This window comes from Cyclopterus lumpus, chromosome 22 (assembly GCF_009769545.1).
Source record: "Cyclopterus lumpus isolate fCycLum1 chromosome 22, fCycLum1.pri, whole genome shotgun sequence".
NCBI lineage: Eukaryota > Metazoa > Chordata > Actinopteri > Perciformes > Cyclopteridae > Cyclopterus > Cyclopterus lumpus.
The window spans coordinates 15,598,290-15,610,886 of NC_046987.1; the positions used below are offsets into that span (position 1 = coordinate 15,598,290).

A 12,597-nucleotide genomic window follows, 5' to 3' on the forward strand; every position below is an offset into this window, starting at 1 on the left:
AGTGAATGGACTATGCCATTGGAAAAAAACAGGTTTCAACCATAGAAATAAAATAGTAATGTATTTACAGTGTTTAAATACAATGCTATATTAATATAAGTTGAAGAACCCAATTTGTCTCGATGCATTACACTGCAAGTAAGACAAATAACTCATCTCTCTTATGTAGTGATCACCCATTTTCCATTTCATTATTTTCATTTTATTTTTTTCTAAAGGAATCTTAAAAGTAATTTTAAAAGGGGCATTATAATTTTCATTTTATCTACTTGTGTCTGCCTGTTAAAAACTCCACGAAATCCACTCAGTAGCTATTCTGAAGCCTTTGATCATTATCAGCAGATGGAGTTGTCATGGAAAATGTTGATGTTAAAATGTGTGGCTATTCTAAGATTACACTCCTGGTTGATGCTTGAATTATAACTCATGGAAAACAATGAATGTGTGCTTTGAGTTCTCTGTTGTTGTAGGTTTTTTTTCTTATCTGATGTTGAGGGACCTCGAGGATGTCGAACTCTGCAGATCTTAAAAGCTCTGAGGTAAATTTGTAATCTGTGATAACAAATTTAATTGAAATTTTAAAATCAAATGTGTTGATATGCAAGCTTCAAGTTGTCAGAACTGTGTGCATAATTAGATTGCCCCCCCCAGGGATCTCACCACAAGTATGTGTTATACTGCAAATATATTGCAATCCTTATTTGGCTCTAACCACTTAACACATTTATTCAGAGGAAAATCTTCTCAGATTATACCACTTTAAGGATTTCTCATACTAGTTGATTTAAACGTTGACATTGGAAGTTTAATTTGATTGTTTGAACTCGAAACTATCACAATTGTATGACATAACTTTAGAAAAATGACTAGTTGCAGAAATGGAGGCCAACGGAAAATAGACAGCGATCGCAGAACTTTAAAAAGCTGATTGCATGGTGTGTGTAATGGCGAACAACAAAAAAAAAGGGCTACATTAAAACAACGACGAAGATTTCGAGTATAAATCTTGATTTTACATTAAAATGATCAAATAAAGTGTGTAATTTCGACAGAAACGCGGCCGTTAACTCATATCTCAGTTGGGGATTGAACAACTGCATTCCATCTCTTCACACGCTCAACAAACAGGAAACACACGTCCTATAAAAAGTGACTGACGTGTCACGTAGCCAATGACGTCCACCGTACCCCCGGCTAAGCCAATAGCTTCAGAGAAGAAGGGCGGGACGTCCTGTAATGCGATGCAAATTCGACGGTCAAGCCTGTTAGTCCCACCTTTTTGTGTTTCCCGCACCGTCAATCAAAATAGAAAAAAATCGACCCGAATTCACCGATCAACACTAGCCCGCCTTTGATACAATAATCATGTTTGGAGTTTAGTTTACCAGATAGTCTCCCGGTTCCTACCACTCACGCTATGACTGGTACGTAAACAGTTACCGCATCGAAGCGCGCAACTAATCGGTGAGTTTGTGCAACGTACAGCGAAGCAAGCTGCGTCTTTTTTATCTTTTTGCTCTGCTGCTAACTAGCTAGATATGGTTAGCTCACGGAGCTAGCTGGCTAGCAACGAAGTTGACAAAGTAAACAGTCAATCTGGGCCGAAATTGCCGCAGAATTTGCGCTGCGAAGTTGAATTTCACAGTCGGCTCCTTTCGGACTGGAGAGTGGGGATGCTTTGCGAGCTTTTCTGGCAGGCAGGAGTTGAAGATTACAGAGTTTTGCTGAGTCCCCCCCCGTCTCTCTGCTAGCGCCAGAGCAGCCTCTGAAACAAGGAGAAATGGCGTCCGCGGACGTGGACAGCAGTCAAAGCGAGTTTCTGCAACCCGGCGGCGCAGCGGAAACACAGGTATCCGACATTTTCTAGCTCGTCTTTCTCGCTCGCTTTCGATAGCTGGTTGTGTTTTTGAGAGCATGAAGTTCACACGTTTTAAAATTTTGATGGCATGGGGTGAAAGCCGTACACTTCCTGTGTTCCCCTCAATAACGGCCACCCACTTTACCCCGGTAAAACCCGCCCATAGTGGGTAGGACACTGAAGTCAGTCACTTGGGTCGGCTTGCTGGAAGATAGCCGGTTTACCTTCGGCCGGGAGGACGCCGGGGTGTGATAATACTGCAGGGATAGCGACCATAATCACAACAGTAGCGTTCAATTGTGTTGTAATAGCTACCCATCCCCCACACGCCCTGCACTCGATCATTTCTGAGCCTGTTATCCGTGTGTTGGTGGTTGCTTCTAGGTTGTGGCTGTTGCATCGTTTGCATCAGCACAAATCCCCCAAAACCCACTCCTGTGATTTACTCTCTTTGATGTAGCAGCACAATCTCTGACTCCATTACTGACGTTTTTTATTTTTTGTGGAAAATAGCCTGGCTGGTTCTCTTTTCTTGTGATCTGATCGGAAACTGAGATGATTCTTCTCGTTCAAGTGTGTTCTGTGCTTGTTAATCTTTGTGTGCATTTGACTCCCAGACTACAGATATGTCTGCAATTCAGCTGACGGGTTCAGATCGATGGGAGGTGTTAACGCCTGTCTCAACTGGGAAGGAAGATCAGGGAATTGTCCACATTCAAAACTCTGGGATTGTCACGTCCAACGGGCAGTACATGCTTCCTATTGGGAGTCTCCCCAACCAGCCCATCTATGTTACAGCATCTGGGAATGAGGCTTCACACAATGGCGTGTCAGGCATTCAGTATCAGGTAAAAAGATACAGAATCAACATGTAAGATGCTGTATGTGTTCCGTTCAGGCAAAGATCTTGATCAAAACTGTGGTTCGTTCTTCCAGGTCATCCCCCAAATCCAAAATGCAGATGGGACACTTACAGGTTTCACACACGGACTGGATGATGGCACAGGGCAGATCCACCTCCTCCAAGATGGTGGCCAGGGCAGCATTGGAATCAGCTGTGCCACAACAGCGACCACGGACCTTCTGACGCAGGCGGGGCATGTACACTCAATCCAAGGCGTCTCGCTGTCTGGGGGGTCAGCATACACCAGCTCAGTACCTGTGGGGCTGCCCGGCAACATAACGTTTGTCCCGATAAACAGTGTGGATCTGGAGTCTCTAGGGCTGACCGGAGCGCACACGGTCCCCATCGCAACCGGGGTAACGCCTGAAGGTCAGCTGATCATGGGCGGCCAGACGCTGGACAGTCATGGCCAGGACACAGGTGTCAAGCAGTCGCTGGTGACGGTGAGCGCTGCAAACCACGAACTCTACGTGCCAACCACCACTTCGTCAAACTCCTCCCATCTTCCGGAGACCATCGACGGTACCGGGGTTCTGACCCAAGCAACCGCCGTGTCTGCAGGTGTGTCCGACCCCTCCTCAGAGAACTTCAACTCCCACAACCACCTGCAGCAAATCCAGGTCAGTGTGTGTCCGTGTGTCCTTAACACAATGTCAGGCGTATGTTTCTTTGTGATATGCTTGACACGCTCACCTCCTCCGGACTCTCGAAATTGTAGAAGAAAAAAATGACTCTTTTGTCTCCACCAAGGCCATAACTAGTGATGAATGGAGCTTGGAATTGGTTGGGTTGTAGCCGATTAATTGGCACAAATAGAACGCTTTACATATCTTGTTATTGGTGGAGCTGTGCTCCAATGACCCTAACGGTCAGCACTTTGTCCTCGATACCAGATGGACAGCAAGATACCTGGGTTATCGGCTCCCGGCCGTACCGTTGTGTAATTCTGTTTGAAGATATAATAACAGAGTAACTGAATCACAGACCCGAGGCTTTTATCATCGAATGCACCTTTTTTTTTTTTTTAAGATACGTGCTTGCTTGAGCAGCTCCATCATAGCTTCTCTGTGTGTAGTATCATTATTATATTGTCCGTTAAAAATCTACCGGTCGACCTATAGTAGAGTTTTGGAAACGGACCATTACTGAACACTGGAATCAAATAGCTGATCAGGCTTGTAGTCCAGTTTATTTATTCTTAGATTCGATAGATCCGTGTTTGAATTAAATTTAACATTTCCGAATGTGGCTTCTTTAGTTTAATGGAGACATTTTTTTTTTATTGTTGTTGAAAAAGCCTAATTATGTCCTCCAAAGTATCGTTTTGGTATCGCTATTAAAAAAGTCTTGCATTGACCCTAGGATCTAGAAATCACCAGCCTTAAGGATGAGGGGTATTGAGTAGACATTGATTTTATTTAAAGGGCCAAACAAGCCACAAGATTGGAGAACATTGCTTTAAGCCACTAATATAACTTAATGTGTTTCTGTTTATTTAACCTTTGGGAATTCACTCAGTGTGTCTGATATGTATCCCCAATCTAACATATGGCCGACCCACCTCGACTTTGGTTCAGAACAGGGAAGGCTTGTTTTGTCTTTTCTTCCATGTGCATGTTTATATACTGCGTAACTACAAAGGAAAGTTCCGACTGTACTTCTATCATCATCAGATGTCAGCTTGTGAATGCATTGCTGTTGTGCAACCACCTCTCAAGTGTTGGGAGCTCCCTCCCCCGAGGGGAAACCACCACAAATGAGTTCTTTGACACTCGGAAATGCTCCAGCTTGCAATTTATTAACACGCGGTTAAGATTTAGACCGTGTCGTTGAACCAGGACCTCATACATCGAAACATGACATGAGGGCTGCTCTTCTCTGTGTTTTATTTAATTTCATATTTGTAAACATGTTTGCTGCTGCTTCATGTAACTTCCCCCTGGGGGTGAATAAAGTAAAATCTAATCTAACCTAATTGCATTTCATTACTCTGCAGGTCTCATCCTCCAACGCCACCACTATCTCGCAGCCCATCCTGCAGCTGTCTGGGGACAGTCATGCCCAGGTGGTTCAGGGTCAGGACCTGAATGCAGGAGGTCAGACTCTACAGAGTGTGCAGCTGGTCAACCCAGGGACCTTCCTCATCCAGGCCCAAACTGTCACTGCTACTGGACAGATCCAGTGGCAGACTTTCCAGGTAACCGATGAGGACTGTTTGGGAAGTTTCAAATCGACAAAGTGGCCGACATAAGTTGCTCATCAGCATTATTTAAGCAGCACGTTGTGTTTTTCGTTCTGTGGAAGATGTCAGATGACTGACGCGCATCTCATCTCCCTCTGTAGGTTCAAGGTGTCCAGTCACTCCAGGGGCTTCAGTTTCCCCAGGGACAGGGACAGACCCAGCAGCTGACCCTAGCCCCGGTCCACACAGGCCAGGTCAGCCTGCCCAACCTCCAGACAGTCACCGTGAACTCTGTAGCACAAAGTGGAGTTCAGTACACGCAGGGCGAGGACGCAAACAGTCCAGTTGGTACGAGACGCATGCTGTACACTTGCGCACAATTATTCATTTGAATTAGCCAATCTTAGATTTCTACTGTTTTTCCACTTCAAGAGACCCTAAATCTTCACCTTCTTCCTTTTGTTCAGGCATCCAGATAAAGGAGGAACCGGACTCTGAAGAGTGGCAGCTGGATGGGAACTCCACACTGAACCCCAGCGATCTGAACAACCTGCGCGTGCAGATTGGCGAGGAGGAAATGGAAATGCAGGGCGGGGAGGGCAAGCGGCTCCGCAGAGTAGCCTGCACATGCCCCAACTGCAAAGAGTCTGGAGGAAGGTATGTCGGGACACACACACACACACGCATACAAAAAATAGAAAATATTGTCAGAAAAACTAAATGACGCCCTAAAACTTTATTAACCATCATAATTATAGTAATAAAGACATCACAACCATATTGTGCAGGGCAGTTCAGCGACAGCCAATTTTAATACAATAATAACATCCATCACCTTTCGGTGATGCACCCAGATGTTGGTGATTGCAGCAGCTGTACTACACTTGATCCACTTCTCTTTTTAACGTTTAAGCATTTGAGTTCAACTGGCAAGGATCTGTTGTAACCAGCTGGTCATGTCTGTATCGAAGTGGTTCAGCTGGTTGTGAATCCTGTTCACGTGGCATTCAGATTTCCATGCAAATGTAGACATTCATGCAAATACAAAATGCACATGTATTGGCTAATTCTAAGACTTTTTTAGCCTAGTGATGTTAGATTGTTATTCAGTTCTTAAGCGTTTATTGCATTGTTGTGTCTTTTAAAAAAAAAATTTTTTTTTAATAAGATTAGTTTGTAGGTAAATTGCGTATCTTCAGCCGTTGCAATCATTTATTTCACAGTATTTTTTTTTTTTTTAAACACATTTTTCCTTGTTTGCGGCCTTTCGCAGAGGTTCAGGCATGGGGAAGAAGAAGCAGCATATCTGCCACATCGCCGGCTGTGGGAAGGTTTACGGGAAGACGTCTCATCTTCGAGCTCACCTGCGCTGGCACAGCGGAGAGAGGCCCTTCGTCTGCAACTGGATGTTCTGCGGGAAGAGGTTCACCCGGAGCGACGAGCTGCAAAGACACAGGAGGACACACACAGGTGAGACCCTTTGATGAATCCTCTCATAACACGGCTCTACAGGTTTGTGTCTGGAAGAAAGTGGTAAAAGAGTAGCTCGCATTCATGTCGGAAGAGTGAAACCCATAAAATGATGTCGATTATCGTCTGTGAAGCGAGAAAATTAATACTCGCTTTGACGCTGCCCAGGAAATGTTGAGCGCCGAACACTTCATTTATTGTATTCTGGCAATTTTCACGCGCCATTGTTTGTTGAAAAAGTTGAGGAAAATGCCAAATTCAGTGTGACAAAACCTGGACAAGCGTCGCTGCCAGCGAACCACAGTGAGCGATTAATCCATGGCGACGCACAGTGTCGGCTGGTGGTTCTCCGGTTCTTTGGAATGTATTAACTAGTCTCTCGCACCTATAAACACGGCGCCAAAGAAACATCTGGCTCCACTCATCATTCTGGTATACGTTGAAGAAAGCCCGCTCGGGCTTGTTTGTATTTCTTTAAAAGAATCACAATGGTCTTGGGCAGCGCCTCGCACGGTCCACATCCGGTGAGTCACACTGTCAATTAACGGGCATATTGATCAGCGTCCCAAAAAACTGTATTGAACAGTGTTTCTACATTTCTACATCTGAAGAACCCGTTTTTAGAAATGACAAACCGCTGCGACCCAATTCACAACAGGCCTCGTCTATAAATCAGTTTGTGCATAAATAAACATTTCTGACAATCTTTACCACCATTACAGCTCATATTATCTTGAGTAGGTAAACCTGCCATTTCAAAATACTTTATAAATAAGACTAAATAAAAAAATAACAGTCTCTTGGTTTTGTTCTCTTCAGTTAAACAAACAGAATGTGCGCTCTCCTTTTCATATTGGATTCAATGTTGCAGCACAAATATTCAGGCTCCATCGTGTAGCTCTGCGTATGATGCTGCAGATATAAAAGACATGGGAGTAAATTAATTTGGCTACCCCAATGTCATCTGTCTGCTCTAGAAAGATGGGGGTGCTACTGCTAAGGCGTTGATGTTATAAACAGTATTTTAAATTTCTTTATTTTATTGTGTGGCGTATGAATCGTGACAGAGAAAGTATTTTTGAGATGGATAAAGGAACTAAAGCTTATAACAAACACATTGTTGTTTTCCATACAAAATCACATTGAGAAAACACATTTTTTCATAAGGAGCCCTTAAATATATAGTTATTTGATATGTGGGGACGCGTTGCAGTTAAAGAACAAAAACAATCCTTGTTCACATCGCGGTTTGCCTTCATGTTTTTTTGAGAATTTAAACATTAAATTAGGAGTCTGTTAGTTTACGATCTGAGATGCGTTACAGTAGGAAAATAAAGTACCGGTGTCTCTTTAAAAAGAAAAGATCCCTCAACAGATTTTGGGCTTTTCTGTAGCGCGATTTATTGGCCGACATTTAAACTTTAATCCCCATTCGTCAGTCGGTGTTCCGCGATGTGTTTTATTCGCTCTCGGCCTGATGTTTCTGTTTCGCTGACCTCGCAGGAGAGAAGAAGTTTGTGTGCACGGAGTGCTCCAAGAGGTTCATGCGGAGCGACCACCTGGCCAAGCACATAAAGACTCACCAGAATAAGAAGGGCATGGTTCCCTCCTCCACGTCTCCGCCCAACACCGACTCCGTCATCACCGCCGACGGAACCACACTCATCCTCCAGACCGCCACCCACGACCTCCTATCCAATCAGGAGATCCCATTGCAGCTGGTCACCGTGGCGTCCGGTGAGGTTATGGAATGAGGGGGTGAATTGGGTGTTTTTTTTGAGAACTGGCCTATCACAGGGACCTCTTGGGCTTTTCTCTTTCCCCTCTAACCTTTTTTTTGTTTTGTTTTTTTACATATGAATATATACGTAAATATATATGACAAATATATATATTTTAAGAGTTATCATGACTTTGTGTTTGTTTTTTGCAGCCTTTTTATAGGCGGGCAAAAATAACATTAAAATGTGGTTGCTATTTACATACACACACACACACACACACACTAACACTCAACACATGACATTAATACTCAACACAATGAAATGCCTTATTTTGTATCATAATCTTGTATAAAATGCTGGAGGTGCATGTGTTTTTTAAGCTTTGCAGATGTAACTGTAACGGAGATAAATGTGTTTGTGAAATGGAGATGATGATGATGATGATGATGATAAGGAGGAGTTTCCGAAAGAGAAAAGGAAGTAGTGAACCTCTCGGACATGATTGAATATTTGTCGCTGAAGAGTTCCGACAACCAGCGCTGCTTCCACGCTGAACTGGTGCACTGCTGCTGCCATGGTGGTGGTTAAAGGCAGAGTTCAAGATTTTAGGGATAACGCATTTCTTTTAATTTTATTTTTCTTGAAAAGTTAGACGAGAAGATTACGGCCACTCATGTTTTCATGGTAAATATGAAACTACTGGTTAACTTACATTGGGGAAACGGCGAGCCCGGCTGTCCAAAGGTAACGCGATCTGTCCGTCAGCACCTCTAAACGTGATTACTTAAAACGTATCTTGTTTGAAGGTACAATATGCAACGATTTCCTTAAAAACCGTGTATAGACTTAAGTATGCGGTGGTGTCGGTCTCTGCAGAGACCCTGTCCCTCTGCCTGTATGTTCTCTTTTCTTCTTTCCTTTGGTGTCTGGGCCGGTTCTCATCCCTCTGAGGCACACAGACCTCACGGGCCTGACAGACAGACAGGTGCCTTGGTCTTCACGCCGACTTCATACATAACATACAGCCATGTGAGTGCTATCAATCGTTTCATCTTGCTCTTCTCAAGAAAGCAAATAAGCGTATTCTTCCCAAAATGTAGAACTTTGACTTTAACAAACCGGTGACGTGATGTCGTGGTCCAGTATGTGACGCGGTTCTGGTCCAGTATGCGCCGCTTCAAGCCGAGCAGGAGGTTCAGCGTAGTGGGGGTCAGAGCAGGAAATAGATGCAAGCCGCTCTGAAAAAAGAGCAACTTCTTCCAGCATCTGGTCCGCCTGAACAGAATGTCTCATCGGTCCTCACGAGCACGCCGTCCGCTGTGCTTGTCCATGTCCAAAAAAAAAAAAAGTCTTTATTTTTCTTTTCATATTTTTGTTGTAAATTCACATTGTGTATCAGTTTTCTGTGTCTCTCTTCACCAATCTGCATGTCGTCTGAACCGATGCCACACGATGGCGTGTCGAGTGGTCGTCTCTGTGTTCCTGCAGGGCTCTTCATCGCCATCGTCAGCCGCTCGTCGGCTGCAGGGGATGCACATGCACCAATGTTGCCATGTGAAGAAAACAAATGCAACGAATCATAAAGCCCCCCCCCCCCCTTCCCCCCTCCCAGGGCGTGTTTGTCATCGAACATTCCAGTTGGACACCGGATGATGTGGGATTAGTTTCGCAATAACGGCTCTGTTGGTAATTGTGGACGGATGTCACTCAAGTCAAAAGGAAAACAATCAATCATGCCATTGTTTTTTTTATTTTAATTAATGTAATCCTTTCCTCAGTTTGTCCTTGTTTGTAGCATTCATTTACATGTATATTATCTTATTTTCACATTGTTTATAGAAGCCATTACTTAGTTAACTGAATTTATTGTATCAAAACCTTATTTTAAGTGATTTTTTTTTTTTAAGAATTGGTGTATAAAATTGAATGTTACCTTTTGTAAAACCTTTTTTCAAATGGATCACAATAAAAGTCTGAAACCTTCCAATAACCGGTTTTGTGTGTCGGTCGAGGATCGCAACACGGCCCCTCACACAGAAGGATGAACCCAATCCATTACACACAGTTAAACTTTATTTATTCTTGGCATTTTGCATTTAAAGCTGGATTCAAACTATGAAAAGCATCTTAACTACAGTACATGTCATTTAGCTGAATCAGCAGAACGTCGCTGCTTTTTAGATTTTCAGCCAGCTCACAAATATGGAGTTAGTAATCCAGAGTTATGGTATCAGAATTAAGGTCATTTCAACTGTTTATTCAATACTTAGCTTTAACTATTTGAACCATTTATCCACTAATGTTAGCTCATAATTTATTCTAGTTTTCTCGTACTTTCAAATGCAACACGTGAGTTCAGCCTTTTAAAATGTTTTGCGTCTGTCCAGTTTAACCACGTCCTCTCTGGCACTGCAGAGGCGCCCCTTGGAGGTAGTTGGCACACCTCTACACATTAAGTAGCTAAATATCTTAAGCCAATTACTATGGAGGAAAAAAAAAACATAAAACATGCAGGAACCGGTGACACACTGGATCATTAATTGGGGATCTTTATTTCACAAAAAATTATACAGGATGATCCTGACAAATCCATAGAAACATGAATGTAAATATGTTTCAGCTGAACTCTGACATGGCTCCCCCCCCCAGTACCAAAAACTCTCCCATGTCTTCTCATTTGTATTTTATGTTGCAACCAACACAAGCTTCAGACATCTTTCCCTGAAAGTTAGTGACATTTACTATCCACAAAAAAACTAGGGATTCAATCAAGCCTGCTGATATTTTATTTATTTTTTTACTTCATTTTCATGTCAGATGAGTGTAAACCTAACGGAAGGTGAGACCACTCATTTCTAAATTCCATACACGTTCCCTTTAAGTGTTGTGAAGTTTAACTAACCACCCAGACAGTTTGAGGTGATTCTTAAAAAGATGAGTGGATCCACCACTGTACATAATAATTTGTACAGTATATGTTGATATTCAAGACTTACCTAGTACTTTTTAAGGGCTGAACAAAAGTGTAATATTTTACTAAATTGGGCCTCTCAATTCAAAGTTCAGGGTAAAAAATGTTTCCTGTTTCCTGATGTGATGAATAGAAGATCATACTTAATTTTAAGTAAGTTAGCATTCATTTTCTATGAGGATACAATTACACCACCAACTTAATAATGTCACAATATTGACTTCAAACATATTTCCCAGCTCTAGTATTAAGGTGTGAAAATTAATTTTAACTAATTGTACCCTTAACCAATTTAGAGGAAGGCCGAGTAACTTTAGTTTTCTCCCAACAACACGATCAAAACCCAAGTTAACCAGCAGTGAGATTTCCTTTCTTCTCCCCACAAGCCACCAGAACCCCAATTAGTGCGCACTTACAGACGGACATTTATTACAGGGGAAATACAACTATACTGGAGGGGGGGGTGATAGAGTATATATTCATGATTCGAGTCATAAAATACATTCTCATCACTTGCACACACACACACACACATACACACACGTACAGAAAAACCTCTGAAACCTGACCACCTTGACTCCTCTTCACATGTTAGAAAAAGAACAAAAAATTAAAAACCGGCTCAACCATTGAGCACTGGTTTGTGGTCAGTCTGTCAGCAGTCGGCCAAGGCAGGAGAGGAACCTCTTTAAACTCTTTAAACAGAGCCCAGTTCACCACCTCATCACTGCAGGATCCTCACAACTCCGTGTGAACATCTGACAGAGAGACAAAGACACACGTGTCAAGTGGATGAACGGGTTCATGTTAGAAACGACACACGTCTGCTCTATTTGAGTAGTACCTGTGTCCTGCTGTTCGTTTGTGTTGTTTATTCTCTCCTTGACTTTGGTCTGCAGACGTTTAATCTCCTGGTCGTAGTCGGCCCACTCGGCCACGATCCTCACCGCCGCCTGCAGCTTGGGCTCTTTGGTCTTGGGGTTGTTGCACTGAAATACGGGGAAAATTGAGCCATGTTATTCCTCGGTTTGGTAATCTCCAAACAGGCGACAAGAACAGGCCGCATCTCGTCCTTTAAAAAGAGATCACTGGCGTTTTAATGGCCTGATCCGTCTCGCAGTCTCACTGAAACGATCCCAAAGTCTCAGACTCAGATCCCAGCTGGCCAATCAAAGTGTTCACGGCTCATGAAGATTGCCGGTGATGTTTTAACCGCTGATGATTGCGTTGGATGATGGTAGCAGGGTGGACTCTGCGTGTTATGTGATGCTTTTAAGCCCTCTGAGGCAAATTTGTGATATTGGGCTATACAAAATAAACTGAATTGAATTAATCCAGCCTGAAGTGTTGATTCCCGTTTTATTTTTTTGTGAACACGGCAGATTTATATGATTTTCTGCTAATTCAATAAACCCTGATGAATAGCAGCCCACGGATTGTAGCCACCTTGCCCGGACAAGGGAAACCGGGGCACCCTCCCGGAGCCAG

General features: G+C 43.1%; 2 protein-coding genes across 4 annotated transcripts in view; one reads left to right on the forward strand and one right to left on the reverse strand.

Moving 5' to 3' along the window:
• Nucleotides 1-1,263: 1,263 nt before the first annotated feature.
• On the forward strand, nucleotides 1,264-10,122 carry LOC117725148 (transcription factor Sp3-like). 3 transcript variants are annotated; one of them, XM_034525140.1, is made up of 9 exons: nucleotides 1,264-1,464; nucleotides 1,752-1,849; nucleotides 2,476-2,706; nucleotides 2,795-3,382; nucleotides 4,759-4,959; nucleotides 5,106-5,292; nucleotides 5,412-5,601; nucleotides 6,218-6,414; nucleotides 7,918-10,122. In XM_034525140.1, the coding sequence occupies exons 2-9, from the start codon at nucleotides 1,781-1,783 to the stop codon at nucleotides 8,166-8,168; spliced, it is 1,914 nt and encodes a 637-aa protein (XP_034381031.1). In that variant the 5' UTR covers nucleotides 1,264-1,464; nucleotides 1,752-1,780; the 3' UTR covers nucleotides 8,169-10,122. The 3 variants fall into 3 exon arrangements, with proteins under 3 accessions (XP_034381031.1, XP_034381033.1, XP_034381032.1); XM_034525142.1 differs by lacking the exon at nucleotides 1,752-1,849 and having other exon boundaries at nucleotides 1,264-1,424; XM_034525141.1 differs by lacking the exon at nucleotides 1,752-1,849 and having other exon boundaries at nucleotides 1,265-1,464.
• Nucleotides 10,123-10,669: 547 nt separating this feature from the next.
• uggt1 (UDP-glucose glycoprotein glucosyltransferase 1) overlaps nucleotides 10,670-12,597 on the reverse strand; it is a 31,483-nt gene continuing 29,555 nt past the window's right edge. Inside the window, exons 39-40 of the mRNA XM_034525139.1 lie at nucleotides 11,954-12,098; nucleotides 10,670-11,867 (exon numbers count right to left, since the gene is read on the reverse strand). Of these exons, the coding sequence (XP_034381030.1) occupies nucleotides 11,848-11,867; nucleotides 11,954-12,098 (165 nt within the window). The 3' untranslated portion in view covers nucleotides 10,670-11,847. The remainder of the gene's footprint in view (nucleotides 11,868-11,953; nucleotides 12,099-12,597) is intronic.

Excerpts from the sequence above, each read along its gene's own strand:
- LOC117725148 (XM_034525140.1), top strand. The coding sequence starts at position 1,781 with ATGGCGTCCGCGGACGTGGACAGCAGTCAAAGCGAGTTTCTGCAACCC. Across the intron at positions 2,707-2,794 it reads TGTCAGGCATTCAGTATCAG|GTCATCCCCCAAATCCAAAA; the intron begins GTAAAAAGATAC and ends TCGTTCTTCCAG. Across the intron at positions 3,383-4,758 it reads ACCACCTGCAGCAAATCCAG|GTCTCATCCTCCAACGCCAC; the intron begins GTCAGTGTGTGT and ends ATTACTCTGCAG.